The 15,861-nt window shown below is 41.7% G+C and overlaps 2 protein-coding genes across 2 annotated transcripts in view; one reads left to right on the top strand and one right to left on the bottom strand.

Annotated features, from left to right (window-relative positions):
* Nucleotides 1-14,659, bottom strand: part of hpse (heparanase) — a 30,972-nt gene extending 16,313 nt beyond the window's left edge. Inside the window, exons 1-6 of the mRNA XM_048610776.1 lie at nucleotides 14,611-14,659; nucleotides 9,130-9,252; nucleotides 8,693-8,863; nucleotides 5,015-5,189; nucleotides 3,575-3,622; nucleotides 1,343-1,436 (exon numbers count right to left, since the gene is read on the bottom strand). Coding sequence (XP_048466733.1) covers nucleotides 1,343-1,436; nucleotides 3,575-3,622; nucleotides 5,015-5,189; nucleotides 8,693-8,863; nucleotides 9,130-9,252; nucleotides 14,611-14,659 — 660 coding nt within the window. The remainder of the gene's footprint in view (nucleotides 1-1,342; nucleotides 1,437-3,574; nucleotides 3,623-5,014; nucleotides 5,190-8,692; nucleotides 8,864-9,129; nucleotides 9,253-14,610) is intronic.
* Nucleotides 14,660-14,741: 82 nt separating this feature from the next.
* abraxas1 (abraxas 1, BRCA1 A complex subunit) overlaps nucleotides 14,742-15,861 on the top strand; it is a 20,402-nt gene continuing 19,282 nt past the window's right edge. Inside the window, exon 1 of the mRNA XM_048610675.1 lies at nucleotides 14,742-14,749. Within this exon, the coding sequence (XP_048466632.1) occupies nucleotides 14,742-14,749 (8 nt within the window). The remainder of the gene's footprint in view (nucleotides 14,750-15,861) is intronic.

Genomic DNA, 15,861 nt, shown 5'->3' with positions numbered 1-15,861 from the left:
GCCAGAGAAAAAAAAATGTGGAGCTGGAAAAATACAGCAGGTCAGACAGCATCCAAGGAGCAGGAAAGTCAATATCTCAGGTTGGAACCCTTCTTCAGGACTGGGGAGGGAGAGAGAAGCCCAGAAATAAATACAAGGGGAGTGGGGTTGGGAGGAGGGTAGGTGAGACGGAGATAGATGGATGGAGGTAGGGGGTAATTGTCGTTGGTCAGTGGGAAGGGTGGAGTGGATAGGTGAGTCTGAAGATGGACAGGTTGGGAATGGAGAGATTTTAAAGCTGGTGAAATCAATATTCAGATCATTGGGCTGTAAGCTCCCAAGGTGAAATATGAGGTGTTGTTCCTCCAGTTTGTGTTTGGTCTCACTCTGACTGTGGAGGAGGCCAAGGATGGACATGTCACCAGGCTAGTGGGAGGGGGAGTTAAAGTGGATGGCAACCGGAAGGTTAGTGCTTGCAGAGCGCAGGTGCTCCACGACCCGGTCCCCGAGTCTGCGTTTGGTCTCCCTGATGTAGAGGAGACCACATCGGGAGCAACGGGTACCGTGGATAAGGTTAGATGAAGTGCAGGTGAATCTCTGTCAGATTTGGAAGGATTGTTTGGGGCCTCGGATGGAGGTGAGAGGGGAGATGTGGAGGCAAGTGTAGCACCTCCTGAGGTTGTAAAGAAAGGTACTGGGTGTGGTGGAGGGGTTTGTGGGGAGTGTGGAACTGACTGGGGAGTTGCAGAGTGAACAGTCCCTGCGGAAAGCAGTCAGGGGTGGGGAGGGAAATATCTTTTTGGTGGTGGGGTCCGATTGTAGGTGGTGGTAGTGTTGGAGGATGATGTGCTGTATTCGGAGGTTGGTGGGGTGGTACTGGTTCACAACTTACGATACTTCTGACTTATTAGTTAAAAGTAACAGCTTGCAGCAATTGTTGGGGGAAAATAATCTGGTTTTCTTCAAGCTTCAGGTGCTTTGTTTTGCTGCAGACAGAAGGGCAGCACTTTCCTTTTTAGATTTCCAATGATTTCTGCTAAATCATTCATAACCACAAGCTCTTCAGCTACCTGGGAGCCAATCGTGTAGTTATTGGCAGGCAGAAGGCCTTTGGCATCAGCAACTGGGCATCAGTATACCGACCAATCAGTTATTTGTTGCCGACTAAATCTCAATCCGTGGTTCCAGCCTGTCTGCAAGTAAACTTCCCCCATTGGTTCGATTAAAAAAAACTATATAAACATGTGGCAATTCCTTCCAGAGTCCTTGGTTTTAAAATTGATTCTCTTCCCCATTTAAGACCACAATCAAAAACAGAGAAAAATAAAAACACACGTTCCTTATGACACAAAAGTCTGCTTACCTCAAAAATTTGATTAATTTTAAGCCCAAGGCTGTCCAACACCTGAGGGTTCAGGAAGTCCTTCAGCGATGCAGTCCGCCCATTCACATAATAACTGGCAAACAATGGAGCATATTATTGATACTGCATATATTTCAAAGAACTTTATTTGTGCAAACCAGTGAATGCTTGAACATAATTACATAAAGTTGCTTATTTAGACCTTTTCATGAGCAGGGTTTAATTGCTGTGATTAAATTAAATTGAAATGAGGATCTAGGTATGAGCTGCTTCATTTCAGAGCTTCTGTTCTGGTAACTAGAACAAAAGTACTTAAACAACATCCTTTTCCCTTCCCCAAATTCTATCCCCTTTATCCTTTGGAAGACTGAAGAACCTCTTTCCATTCATCAGGATGGTCACAAATGTTTACAAATTTTTAAGTCCCACTTATTATCTCATGTTCTTCAATATTCCTATTAGCCAAAAAAATGTATCCATCATTTCCAAAAGTTACAGCTGCATCCGTTCTCTCAGCTATGACACATATTCATCAAGTTTCTGTGTAGAATGTTACAGCTTTGTAAGTGTGCACAGGCAGTCCCCAAGTAGCGAATAGGTTTCATCTTGAGTTTGTTTGCAAGTCGATTTGTACACAAGTTTTGTACGCATGAAAATATAAAGGAGCTGTTCATGACTACAGGAAATGTTTGTAGGTCAGATCTTTAAAATTACACCTTGTATGAGATTATACTTGTAGGTACAAGCTCAGTTGGACGTTCACAAATCAGGGAGCCCCCATAATCACCTTCTCATTTAACCTTTGAGATGTGTCCTCTGGTACCGGGCTTGCATTAAAATGAATTAAAATCAGATTGCAGAGGAATTCATCAAGGATCAAGATCTTAAATATCTCAGTAACATCATCTCAATGTTGTGTATTTATTTCAAACATCCACGATCTTGCCTCAAAGTACTAAAGGCCAATCCATACTGCAGGGCCATTTAGATCAGTATCCAAAACTTCATACAGTTTTCAGGGCGAATGTACTAACATTCACATGCACTAACATCACTGATGTTATTAGGAATAAAAGTGCAGTGTTTTTTTAACACGGTGAGAAATTGCAAAGAGTTGATTTCCAAAGGGACCTAGATGATAATAAGTCTCTTAGTTCTCCTAGTTCATAAATCTCTGAAACCTAGCACGCAGACACAGCAAGCAATTTGAAAGGCAAATGGTATGTTTAACTTTACCACAAGAGGAGAACAATACAACAGCAAAGAAGTCCTACTTAAATTGTATAGAACACTGCTGAAACTGTGCCTGGAGTATGGTGTGCAGTTCTGGTCCCCTTGCCCAACGAAGGACATACTTAACCCAGAGGGAATGCAGCTGCATGCTTGCCTTCATTGGTCAGTGCATAGAGTATAAGAGTTAGGATATCACGTTGCAGCTGTATAGGACTTTTAGAATTTTGTGTTCAATTTTGGTCTCCCTGCTATAGGAAAGGTGTTGTTAAACTTGAAAGGCTTCAGAAAAGATTGACAAGGATGTTGCTGTGATTTGAGGGTTTGAGCTATAGGAAGAGGATGAATAGGCTGGGGCTATGTTCCCTGGAATGTCGAAGGCTGAAGGATGACCATTTACAAGTTTATATAATCATGAGGGGTATGGATAGGGTGAAAAGTCAAGGTTTTTTTTTCCCCAGGGTAGGGGTGTCCAAAACTAGAGGGAATAGTTTTAAGGAGAGCGGGGAAAGATTTGAAAAGAACCTGAGGTTCAACATTTTCATGCAGAGGGTGGTGCATGTACGGAACAAGCTGCCAGAGGAGGTGGGTACAATTATAACATTTAAAAGGCTTCTGAACGGGTACATAATTAGAAAGGGCTTAGAGGGATATGGGCTAAATGCTGGCAAATGGGACAAGATCAATTTGGGATATCTGGTCATTGCAGACGAGTTAGACCAAAAGTTCTGTTTCCGTGCTGTATAAGAGGCACTTGCCTTACTTAAGAAGATAAAGGCTAAACTAACTTGCCAGGCAAAATTACTAAAACACTGCTGGAAGCTGTACAGAACACATTTGTTCTTAAGACTACTCATGCAGACCTAAACTGTCTCCATGCAAAGACTGTGACATATCAGATGGAGGGCAGAGTTCAATACAGCTCAAAGTTAACTTTTGCAAAACCACTGCCTTATACAACAGAACCTATCATCATCAGTACAAAATAAAAGGGTTACCTACTGGTGCCAGGTGATTGCACTGAGGACATTCCCTCCAGTTTTAAGAAACCTAAGGGTAAAATAATAGAAAATATTGTTAATTAAAAGATCTCTTTATAACAAAAAAAAGCTCAGAATTTCTGGCCATTTCAAACTCAAACTGCTGGGCCAAGGAAAGAACACATAAATTAACCCTTTCCCCAGCTTGGCACTGAGGTTTGGATTATTGCATTATTAATCTAAACTGACACTGCAGCCTCCTTTTGAGTTATAGAGATTTGTTATCAGACAATGTAAATTATTTTGTTGCATTAGTGGAAACTGTTCTAACATTACAGCTGCAAATATTTCTAAAGTATATTAGTACTGTGTACAATTTTGGTTTCCTTACTTAAGAAAGGATGTACTGGAACTGGAGGGGTGCACAGGAGGTTCACTAGGTTGATTCTGAATTAAAAGGGTTGGCTTATGAGGAGAGATTGAGTAGACTGGACTATACTCATTGGAATTTAGAAGAATGAGGGGGGATCATATAGAAACATATAAAATTACGAAGGGAATAGATAAGATAGAGCAGGAACTTTGTTTCCACTGGTGGATGAAACTAGAACTAGGGGGCAAAGCCTCAAAATAAGGAGGAGCAGATTTAGGACTGAGTTGAGGAGGAACTTCTTCACCCAAAGGGTTGTGAATCTGTGGAATTCCCTGCCCAGTGAAGCAGTTGAGACTACTTTGTTGAATGTTTTTAAGGCAAAGATAGATTTTTGAACAGTAAATGAATTGAGGGTTGTGGTGAGTGGGCGGGTAAGTGGAGCTGAGTCCATGAAAAGATCAGCCATGATCTTAGTGAAAGGTGAAGAAGGCTTGTGGGGCCAGTTGTCCAACTCCTGCTCTTATTTCTTATATTCTTATATTAATAGACCCAGTCTCAAACAGGTATGATGTGAAAAAAAAATCATATTAGTCATTTTGCCTATGTCAATTTATAGGCCTAAACTTCATTTTCAGGTAGAACTATCTGCTCTCTCAGGTGGATGTAAAAGATCACAAGGTACTATCTGAAGAAGAGCCGAGGAGTTCTCTCAATGAATTTGTAAACACTTATCACTCAGGCTATTTGGTTAGTTATATTGCTGCTGTACCTGACGTATTTCTGCATTTCTCTACATTACAACAGTGACAACACTACATCAGTATTTGTTTTGCTATGATCAACATTGGTACGTTCCAACAATGTGAAATTGTACATGGGTAAATTATTTCTATTCTTTATCCCAAGGTCCCTAAATTAGTCAAATAGGCAAAAATCTTGAGATCCTACCATGGGGGTTCCTTTTCGACATACCAACTGATTGGAGGAGGAGTTTACTATTAGTGCGTAAAACCTCTGGTAACTAATGGGTTAGAGACATGGTGGCATTGCTTCTGGAACAGACATTTGCCAAAGTGATTGAGAACTCACCCTTTCAGCAAGGTGATTATCGCTCGTTTTCCAGGCTGTCCAATGTCAGGTCCATAGAGTCCAGAGTGGTTGAAGACCTTGAAGGTGTGCAGCAAATTATACAAATGCTCAAAGTCTTGTCCAAGCTGAGAGCCGTGAATTTTTATGTGAGCTTTCTTTCTAAAACTGTTGGGCTCTGTGAAAACAAGATAAAGAAAGAACAGAGTGACAAAGTTGCACATTGTTCACCTCGACTTCTGCATCCTTTTATGTAGCCTGGTCATATGGCCATTTCCACGGAACGAATTAGATTCAAGGTTTCAGCTAAAGGGCCCCAGTTACTGACCATTTCCAACTTTTGTCAATGTTTATGTGGTACATAGGAAGCTCATGCTGATGTGAAATGGTAACAATTGGAGCAGGAGCATCTCTAATCTAGAGCATAAGTGAGAACTGGGTTGAATCAAACATTTGGGTTGGATATTCATACTTTTTACTGCTTGAGTATTAGTCATTTTCTTCAACAACCCTCTGGGTTAGAGAATTCCAAATTGTAAGTTGACCCTTTATTCTGAGATCATGTCCACATATTCTAGACCACAAACTTAGTGGAAACAACTTCTCAGTGTTTGCCCTTCAGAATCCTGTAAGCTTTAATGAGATCATCTCCTATTTTTCTGAACTTCTAAACTTTGTTAAACAAGAAGACAAAAACTGTGCAAATGCGTATAACTAGGAGTAGGACTTCCTAATTACTTGCTGTACCTGAGTGCTAACTTTTTGTGTTTCATTATAGGTGTGATCTCACCAAGTCCTGGACAATTCTTTTTTATTCATTCACAGGATGTGGGTGTTACTGGCTAGGCTGACATTTATTTACCATCCCTAATTGCCCAGAGGGTACATTGCTGTGGGTCTGAAGTCACACATAGGCCAGGCTACACAAGGATGACAGTTTCCTTTCCTAAAGTACATTAGTGAACCACATGGGTTTTCCCCCAACAACTGACAATGGTTTCAAGGTCATCATTAGACTCTAAATTCCATATATTTATTGCACTCAGATTCCACCATCTGCTATGGTGGGATTTGAACCTGGGTCCCCAGAACATGACATAGAAACGTAGAAGATAGAAGCAGGAGTGGAGCATTTGACCATTCGAACCTGCTTCACCATTCAATATGATCATGATTGATCATCGAGATCTATACCCAAATCCTGACCTCCCTCCATATCCCTTGATCTCTTTAATCACAAGAGCTATATCTATCTTGTTGGAGACACATATTGTTTTGGTCTAAAACCACTTTCTGTGGTATGGAATTCCACAGGCTCACCAGTCTCTCTGTGAAGAAATTTCTCCATATCTCCTTCTTAAAAGATTTCCTCTTTATCCTTAACCTATGGCCTCTGGTCTGGACTCCCCCATCATTCGGAACATCCTGCACCAAACCTATCTAGACCTGTTAGAATTTTATAGGTTTCAATGAATTCCCTCCCCATTCTTCTAAACTCCAGTGATTACAACCCTAACCAACTCAATCCCTCTTCATATGTCAATTCTGCTATTTCAGGAATCAACTTGGTAAACCTTTGTTGCAGAAATAGTAGGAACTGCAGATGCTGGAGAACCTGAGATAACAGGGTGTAGAGCTGGATGAACACAGCAGGCCAAGCAGCATCAGAGGAGCAGGAAGGCTGATGTTTCAGGCCTAGACCCTTCTTCAGAAAAAAAACAAGTTATCCTTGTTTACAACCTCTGGCAATGAAGGCCAACATATAGTTTGTTTTCTTTACTGCCTGCTGAACCTGTATGTCTACTTTCACAATTGGTTTATGATGACACCCAGGTCTGGTTGATCATTCTCCTCTCAATTTACAGCTATTCAAATAATAATCTGCCTTCCTACTTTGGCGACCTAAGTGGATAACCTCACATTTTCCACAGTATATTGCATCTGGTTCACTCAGCCTGTCCAAATCACACTGCAAAATCTCTGCATCCTCTTCACAGATCATCCTTCCACCCAGGTTTGTATCACCTGCAAATTTTGGGATATTACGTTTTGTTCCCTCGTCTAAATCATTAACATATATTGTGATCCCTGTGGTAACCCACTAATTGCAGCTTGCCATTCAGAAAAAGACCTACTTCTTGTTTCTCATCTGCTAACTAATTTTCTATCCATCTCAATACATTACTCCCAATCTCACCTGCATTAATCTTACACATTAATCTTTTATGTGGGACTTTGGCAAAAGCCTTCTGAAAGTCCGAGAGCAGACATGTACTGCTGAGACAGCATAAGGCACTGGTAGGACTGCACTAGGAATATTGTGAGCACTTTTGGGCTCCATATCTAAGGAAGGATATGGAGGAGGGAGTTGGAGGGAGTTTAGAGGAGTTTTACAAGAATGATCGGGGGGGTGAAGCACTTATCATTTGAGAAGCATTTGAGGACGCTAGTTCTGTACTCATTACAATTTATAAGGATGAGGGGTGATTCCCATTGAAACTCTCAGAATACTGAGACACCTGGGTAGAGTGGACTTGGAGAAGATATTTCCACTAGTAGCAGAAACTAGGAGCAGAGGGCACAGCCTCAGAGTGAAGGGACAACCTGTTAGAACTGAGATGAGAAGGAATTTCTTCAGCCAGAGGGTGGTGAATCTGTGGAACTCACAACCACAACGGGCTGTGGAGGCCAAATCATTGAGTGCATTTAAGACAGAGATAGATGTTTCTTGATTAGTAAGGAGATTGGAGAGAAGGCAGCAAAATGGGGTTGAAAACATGTCAGCTATGAGTGAACGGTGGAGCAGGCTTGATGGGCCAAATGATTTAATTCTGTTCCTATATCTTATGGTCTACCGTCTAAACCACATCCACTGGCTCCCCCTGACCAACTGTACTAGTTATGTCCTTGAAGAATTCCAACAGATTTGTGAAGCATGATTTCACTTTTGTAAATCCATACTGACTGTGCCGGATTCTACCACTGTTTTCTAAGTGGTCTGCTGTAAAATCCTTGATAATGGACTATAGCATCACTCCCCGCTGTCAATGTCAGACTCACTGGTTTATAATTCCCTGATTTCTCTCTACTTCCATTTTTAAAGTACAGCAGTTACATTAGCTACCCTCCAATCTTTAGCAATGGTTCTAGGGTCTAACCTCTGGATTAATAGTCTAGTGACTATTACTAGCAACATGGCTATCACCTCCCAAATTTAAGCAAGACTTTATAACATTTGTATTAAAGGCCAACATGTCATTTGACTTTCTAATTGTTTGTGGTTCTTGCATGCTAACTCTCTGTGTTCCTCATTCACACCTTAAGACCTTCTGAACATCAAAATTTAGAAGTTTCATATCTTTTGAAAAATCCTTTGCTTTCCTGGTCTTGTTACCCAAGTGAATAAATTCATACTTAGTCACATTACACTCTATCTGCCAATTTGTTGTCCATGTGCTTAACCTGTCTCTAGCTCGTTGCAGCTTCTTATTGTGTCCTCCTCACAGCTTACATCCCACCTAAAGTTTTACGATCATAGTTAGATTACCCTAATCTCTTTATCTAAGCAACTAATATACATTGGAACATGGACTTTCTAAACACTTTTTATAGCTTTTTCAAAGTGAATATTTTTAATAATTTACAACTCCCTTTCTCTTACAAAAATCAATATTAACTTACCATTGCCAAGTTCCCAGGACATGTCATATTTTCTCAATGCACAGTACTGCAGAAGCTTTTGGGCGTTTGAGCTATCCCATGCTTGGTTTTTCCTCAATAAGGCATTGAGACCAAAGATTAAATGAAGCCCAGAGCAGTTTGCAAAACTGTACAAGATGTCCACAGATCTTTCTGCAAGTTAAAAAAACATCAACTTCAGATCACATTGTGATCACTTGTGCCACACACTCCATTTCATGATAATGGTGCATTGTTCAGCATTGCAATCAATTTTACTCACTGCATGCAGTTACTGAGATTGCAAAAGTTCTACTCAATCTTTGGAGAAAGAAGGTCCCAACACCAAGTTTGAAAATGGTGAGAAAAACCAGTCTTTTCGCAACGTTGACAGCACCTTGCAGATTTTGCATAAAAACAATTGAAAATACTAAAATTACCTGAAATTGTAATGTTTTTAAAGTCTTGCTGGAATTGCTCTTTCAGGATGACAGGGGCTTGCAAGGCCAAGAGATGTGTCAGATACTTCTCCACGTCATAGGGAACTGTATTTAGACAATCACCTACCAGGAGATTAAGCAAAGAAACGGTCAGTCCCAACACTGGACAGGGTCCTTATTAAAACATGCACACAAATTTGCATTTCCATCACCAGTTCCTCCTCACCATTTAAAGAAAATATCTGAGATTTTGCAACTTCTATAGAGGTATAAGAAATTGGGAATCAAATGAAACCTCCAGCACAGCAGACCTGCCCCCTGCTCCCGCCCTCCCCCCACCCCGCCAATCCACCAATTCTTTACTGCCTACCTTCCAACAATTTATCTTGTGTTGGCATTTTATTAAACAAATTCCTCTGCTGTTTTAAAGGAGTTATTGGTCCCTTAAAAGTTTGCACCTCCAATAACTTAGATGAGGGGATGAGCAATGAGATGAGGAATAAAGGCTGGCCTAGCCAGTGAAGGCCACATCCCCTGAATGAATACTTTTAAAAAGCATGGTAGATGTTCATAAGGCAACTACTCAGAAGCTGGCAGGTTAATGGAATGCAGTTAAAATATATTGCAGGTATCAAGTGCAGATGGATAATATTTTAATTAATCAGAAATGATCAGTGGATTTCATGGACTATATTAACCATGATATAAACATGCTAACCCCAAAGACTGGTGGGTAGGTCAAGGTTAACATATGAAAACCCAGGACACAGTCTCACATTCCTTTGACATTTTTATTGTCTCAGATAACAAGATGTCACTGTGTTCTCACATGGACAGCTGGAGGTGGTTTGGATTTTTTAAAAAGCATATTTAAAATTGGGATCCCAGATTACAAATGGAAGACCAATTTGAAGCTCACGGCGGGGGGAAAAATTATTTTTAAAATTGGTCACCACGGTCTAGTTCAGACTTTAATCTCAGTTTTACTATCACACAAGCTCCACCCCATTCTCTTTGCAGTTAGAATGAAGACACAACTGTTAACAGCAAACAGATTAATGCACACAGGCATATCATGCAATTGTATTAGAAAATAAATACTAATATCACATGATCTCAAACATAATGCACAACTAAGTGTTACAGTGAGAAAAACTGGCAGTGACAAAATACATTATTTGATCAAAATGCAGATAATTTCAAATCTGAAACTGAAACAACTGCGGAAGCTGTAAATCAGAAACAAAAACAGAAGTTGCTGGAACAGCTCAGCAGGTCTGGCAGCATCTGTGAAGAGAAATCAAAGTCTGTTGACCCTGGCTCAGATCCTTCCTCCTTAAAATCTGAGTTCATTGACTCAAATAAGTTCAAACCTGCAATAGAAGTAAAGGACGTATGGGGGCGTCCTCAACACTAACATATGGCACTTCACAAAAAAAATGCAGAAAAACAAAACATTGAAATCTATTGAAATTATCCATAACAATACAGAGCTGGGAGAAGCTTAGAAAACCACAATCAACAAAGCATTTCATTCATTTATCCTCTTAACCCTTCCCCATATTTCCCTCCCAGGACCCAACAGCTCCGTTGTCAACAGGGCCTTCAACCAGGTCCGACCCATCTCCCGCACTTCCGCCCTCACTCCTTCTCTTCCCTTCCACAACGGTGATAGGGTTTCCCTTATTCTTACCTACCATCCCACCAGCATTCACATCCAGAAGATCATCAGACGCCATTTCCACCACCTCCAGCAAGATGCCACCACCAGACACATATTCCCCTCCCCTCCCTTGTCCGCCTTCCGCAGAGACTGTTCCCTCCGGGACACTTCACCCCCAACACCTCCCCACAGCCCTACGGCACCTTCCCCTGTAACCGGCGAAGGTGCAACACCTGCCCATTTACCTCCTCCCTCCCCAGTATCCAAGGGCCCAAACGTACCTTCCAGGTGAAGCAACACTTCACCTGCACTTCCCAGAATCTAATCTACTGCATTCGCTGCTCACAATGTGGTCTCCTCTACATTGGGGAAACGAAGCAGAGACTTGGCGACCGCTTTGCAGAACATCTACGTTCTACTTGCAAAAAAGACCCTGAACTACCCATTGCCTGCCACTTCAATGCACCACCCTGTTCCTTGGCCAACATCTCCGTCTCTGGCTTGCTACAGTGTTCCAGTGAAGCCCAATGCAAGCTGAAGGAACAACACCTCATTTTCTGCTTGGGGACTCTACAGCCCTCCGGACTCAATATTGAGTCCAATAATTTTAGGGCCTAAACTCTCCCCTGTCCCAGCCCCCCACCCCACACACCAGGCTTTGTTACCACATAGTCTGCCATTACACACCCCCTGTTGTTAGTCACTAACAGTCCCCATTAACAACTACTCACCCTCCCAGCCTGGTCGTTAACAACTCCTTTGTCTGCCCAACTGTCTTTCTCTCTCTTTGGGCTCTATCCTATCGTTTACTCCCTACCCCACCCACCTCCCTATTTTCTGCATATAAACTGACGTTTTCCCAGCCACTATCAGTTCTGAGGGAGGGTCACCGGACCCGAAACGTTAACTCTGATTTCTCCTTCACAGATGCTGCCAGACCTGCTGAACTTTTCCAGCAACTTTGTTTTTGTTCCTGATTTACAGCATCCGCAGTTCTTTTGGGTTTTTTTCAGTGAAATCAATGTGCCCACTATCTGGACCGGTTTGAAGGTTCAGTTTTCAGTAGGAAGACACAGCACACTTGCAGGCCGAGATAGCAAGACCTGCCGATGCTGCAGTAAGAGATAACACAATGTGGAGCTGGAGGAACACAGCAGGCCAGGCAGTATCAGAGGAGCAGGAAAGCTGTCGTTACGGGTCGGGACCCTTCTCCAGACATTGCAGGCAGGTACTTCCTTGTCGTATACACAAACAGACTCATGGCCTAAGATCAATATTTACTAAACGCGTGTTTTTTTTGCTCTTCCTTTTGCCTAGCATCATGTTCATGTGTTTGTATTTCTTGATGTTAATCTTCCTCATACTCTCCTCCCACATCCCACACAAACCAACACAGACCCCTCCGTCCTGTCTGGAGCATCTTAATGGAACAGGCGTGGAACAACATTTAAAATTAAAACACTGTTCAGAGTGGAGATTACACAGAAAATACTGAGATTAGCCTGTTCCAGACAGCTACGCTGCAGACATAAACCGATTATTTCAACAAAAGTATAGCTGGTGAGACATTTCATGCAAATAACACAGAAGGTTCATTAAGCCTGCATAGTGCAGCAATTGAGAACAGAAGCGAGCCTCAGTTTTTCTTAGAAGAGGCACAAAACTTAACTCCCGGAAGGGATATGAACATAATATTATTTCCTTTGAGAAAGGAAATGGCCATTTTAAAGCATTTTTAAAAAAAATAATCGAATGCCCTGACCTTTGCAACAGAAGTATTAATAAAGATCAGTCAGTGCCTAATTGCACATAGGGAGCCCATAGCTGAGATTGTGAAAAAAACAGGAGAGTGAAATAAAAACATCCACTTCTTTAATTTAGTAACGAATAAACAAAATCTATTTTATTATCCAAGCTTCAATGCACCACCGCGTGTTTCAGCATCTTGTCTAGTTTTTATGGCAAAACCAGTGACCAGTCTGCTCCTGTCGATGGTATTCCAAACATAACATCATATCATCCTGATAAAGTTTGGGAAGAGAAGCTGACAACTGAATGCAAAATTGTCACAAAATTAAAAACGATTGCACTATCAAGTGCATACAGATCCAGGGTGAGGAAAGGAGATACACCAACAATCCTCAGAGATAGTAAGAGCTGCCGATGCTGGAGTCAGAGATAATATGTTTTGAAGCTGGATGAACACAGCAGGCCAGGCAACATCAGAGGAATAGGAAAGTTGACATTTCGGGTAGGGACCCTTCTTCAGACTCTTTTTCTGAAGAAGGGTCCCGACCCGAAACGTCAGCTTTCCTGCTCCTCTGATGCTGCCTCGCCTGCTGTGTTCCTCCAGTTCCACACTGTGTTACACCAACAGCACTGTTGGGAAGAGAATTTCAGGATTTTGACCAAGTGACGTTAAAGAAGTAGCAATATATGGTAGCGAGTGGCTTTGAGGGGAACTTGCAGCTGGTGGCGTTCCCATTTTCCTGCTGCCCATGTCATTCTATGTCGTAGAAATCGTAGGTTGGGAAGGTGCGCTCTAAGATCCCGAGTTGCCACGGTGCACCTTGTATTTTGTACACACTACTGCCATTGTGTTGGAAGAGGGAGTGAATGCTGACGGATTTGAACTTTAATCCTCTAACTCCTCATGTCAAAGAAAAACAAGGCGGAGTCTTCTTTACGTGACTTTTCCAGTAAATACTCAACGCAGTGTCTGTTTACAATGTTCATTCTGCAGCTTTGAAGTTCCTATACAAATTCCTGTCATTTACTTGCCCGGAGGGCTTTTCTTTGTGGCGGATGAAGGTTAGGAGAGAGGGTCGGTGCTCACCACCGCACTCTCTTTCCCAACCCCGGGGGTCCGGTCTTTCACTTTACGGGGAAACGTCAGCTTTCCTGCTCCTCTTGATGCTGCCTGGCCTGCTGTGTTCATCCAGCTCTACACAGTGTTGTCTCAGACTCCAGCATCGGCAGTTCTTGCTATCTCTCACTGCTCAGCCAGATGTCCCTTCTGTAGTAGTATCTGAACTCTTCTTCAAGTGATGTATGTAGAGGAGCAACTTCAGCAAACCCACCAGCCAACTGGACTGAGGCTGGAAACTCACTTCTGGGGCTGCAATCACGAAATGCTTCAATGGTTGGCCCAAACAGTCACTGCATTTTAATTCATTATAGCCCCTAATGGATTGTTAGCGCATTATTTTGCCCAGAACCACTCCCCAGAGTAGAATTTTTTAATATATAGTAACACATTGACCCTGGGCTTGACTTTAACTCTGTCAAATTGGATGGATTTTGGGGAAGTTAAAAATTCCACCCATTGTGTTAGTTTATTTTCTAAGGGTTGGGGTGGGGTGGAAGGACAGTGTTGTTAAACTCCAGTTGAAGGTGAATGTGAATATTGCCAGGTGCTTCACGGAGCTTTCTACACGTTAATGGCTCCCAACCCATCAATTTGGTATTGAGAGTGCAATGGGTCATAAGACAGTGATGTAACAAAGGAACAAAGCAGGAGAATTTACAGAGTGGTTGAACTGTCGGTTCACATTGGCATCTCCTTGCAAAAGAGTAAGTGCATGTACCACCAGTTCCGACCGGTTGTCAGCTGTTCGAGATAGCAATTTCACCGAAGAGCAATATGTAACGAAATGATCAACGAAACAGCTCAAACAATGTCGCAACAGCAGTGGGGAAATGTCAAAGTCACTTGGATTTATTGTCACCACAAGTCCCTTCCAGGCAACTGCTGAGGAAAGAGTGGAAATGATGACTCAGCATGTGATTCACTGCCGATTTGCTCAATTTACACTCGCCTGCTCGGACGTGCTGGTGACACAGCTCAGTAGCAGAATTGGATTGCATGCTTTTTTGAAAAAAAAAAGTTATGACCATTAGGACCATCAGAAAAAGAGCCTCCTCAATTGATCTGTAGCCACTATCAAACATGTCATTGTAAGTAAATATTGGAATTTACATCAAACACTCAGGTTCATCTTTTGGAATCCTTGCATAGTTCTAGGGTAAGGACATCTAAAACTATTGGCACTTTTTGTGAAAAGCACTAGAAAACCACTGCACAATCTCGATATGTCAACAAAGATGAGGAACACAAAAATAAAACGAGACAGATAGGGAGACAATACAGCTCAAACAATAATTTAGATGTTATGTCGAGTTTCAAATTGGGTTGTTACTCCACTCATAGCAGCAGATTATAGTGGCTGAATGTCCTGTAATTTTGAATTTGTAAATGTCAGTTATTCGTGGTACTAAATTATGGTTTGTAGAGGTAAAAAAATACACCCACTTATTTTAGGCGCAGGACGCCCAAAAGAAGACTAAAACTTGATTTTGAGCTGTTTTTAATATTCACAGTTTAGAGAAGTGACAAAGTTTGGCACAACCTCCACCCCAAAGCATCTTTAGATTCAGGTAGGCTTTCTTTCAGCATTCCTTCTCCCTATATGTTTTTTTTTCAAATTTCAAAATATACTTTATTCATTAAAAATCTTTATATATATACATAGTCACAAATGCAGTTTGCTTCTGTAGGGTAGCATTTCAAAGAAACAAACAATAGAGCTTGACTCTATCCAAACAAACTAAAGGATCTCTTACTTGAACGAGGCTACATTTACATGTATTTGAGCCACTAGGAGGGCCTGATAACTGAACAGACCCCCATTTAACTTCAGCAGGAGGACATCAGACAGTGGGCTTTCCTTCTCCTCATATATGCAACTTTACATTGCTCTGCATAGACCTTTCTCTACTCTGTGAACTCATCTACATTCTCTGGCACCCTCTTTCAGTTGCTGTGTCCTCTAATGTGGTAGCACTAGTAAATTTTAGGGTTGTTGCACAGTCACTTCACACCATATTACAATTACAGTTAGAACTACTGGTCCTTTCATTCAAAACAAAGTGAAAATTGATAGCTGTTTGTAGGAGAAATGTGGAAAGGCAATTCAAAATAAAGGTTGCATTTTCTAAAGGAGATGCGCAATGAGAGGGACTTGGGACGTGTTGAAAGTGGCAGGGCAAATTGAGACAGGTGCTTGGGA

Source organism: Rhincodon typus, chromosome 1, assembly GCF_021869965.1.
Source record: "Rhincodon typus isolate 14 chromosome 1, sRhiTyp1.1, whole genome shotgun sequence".
In the NCBI taxonomy this organism is placed as follows: Eukaryota; Metazoa; Chordata; class Chondrichthyes; order Orectolobiformes; family Rhincodontidae; genus Rhincodon; species Rhincodon typus.
The sequence above is the reverse complement of the archived record's forward strand: the minus strand, read 5'-3'. Positions and strand labels throughout refer to the sequence as shown.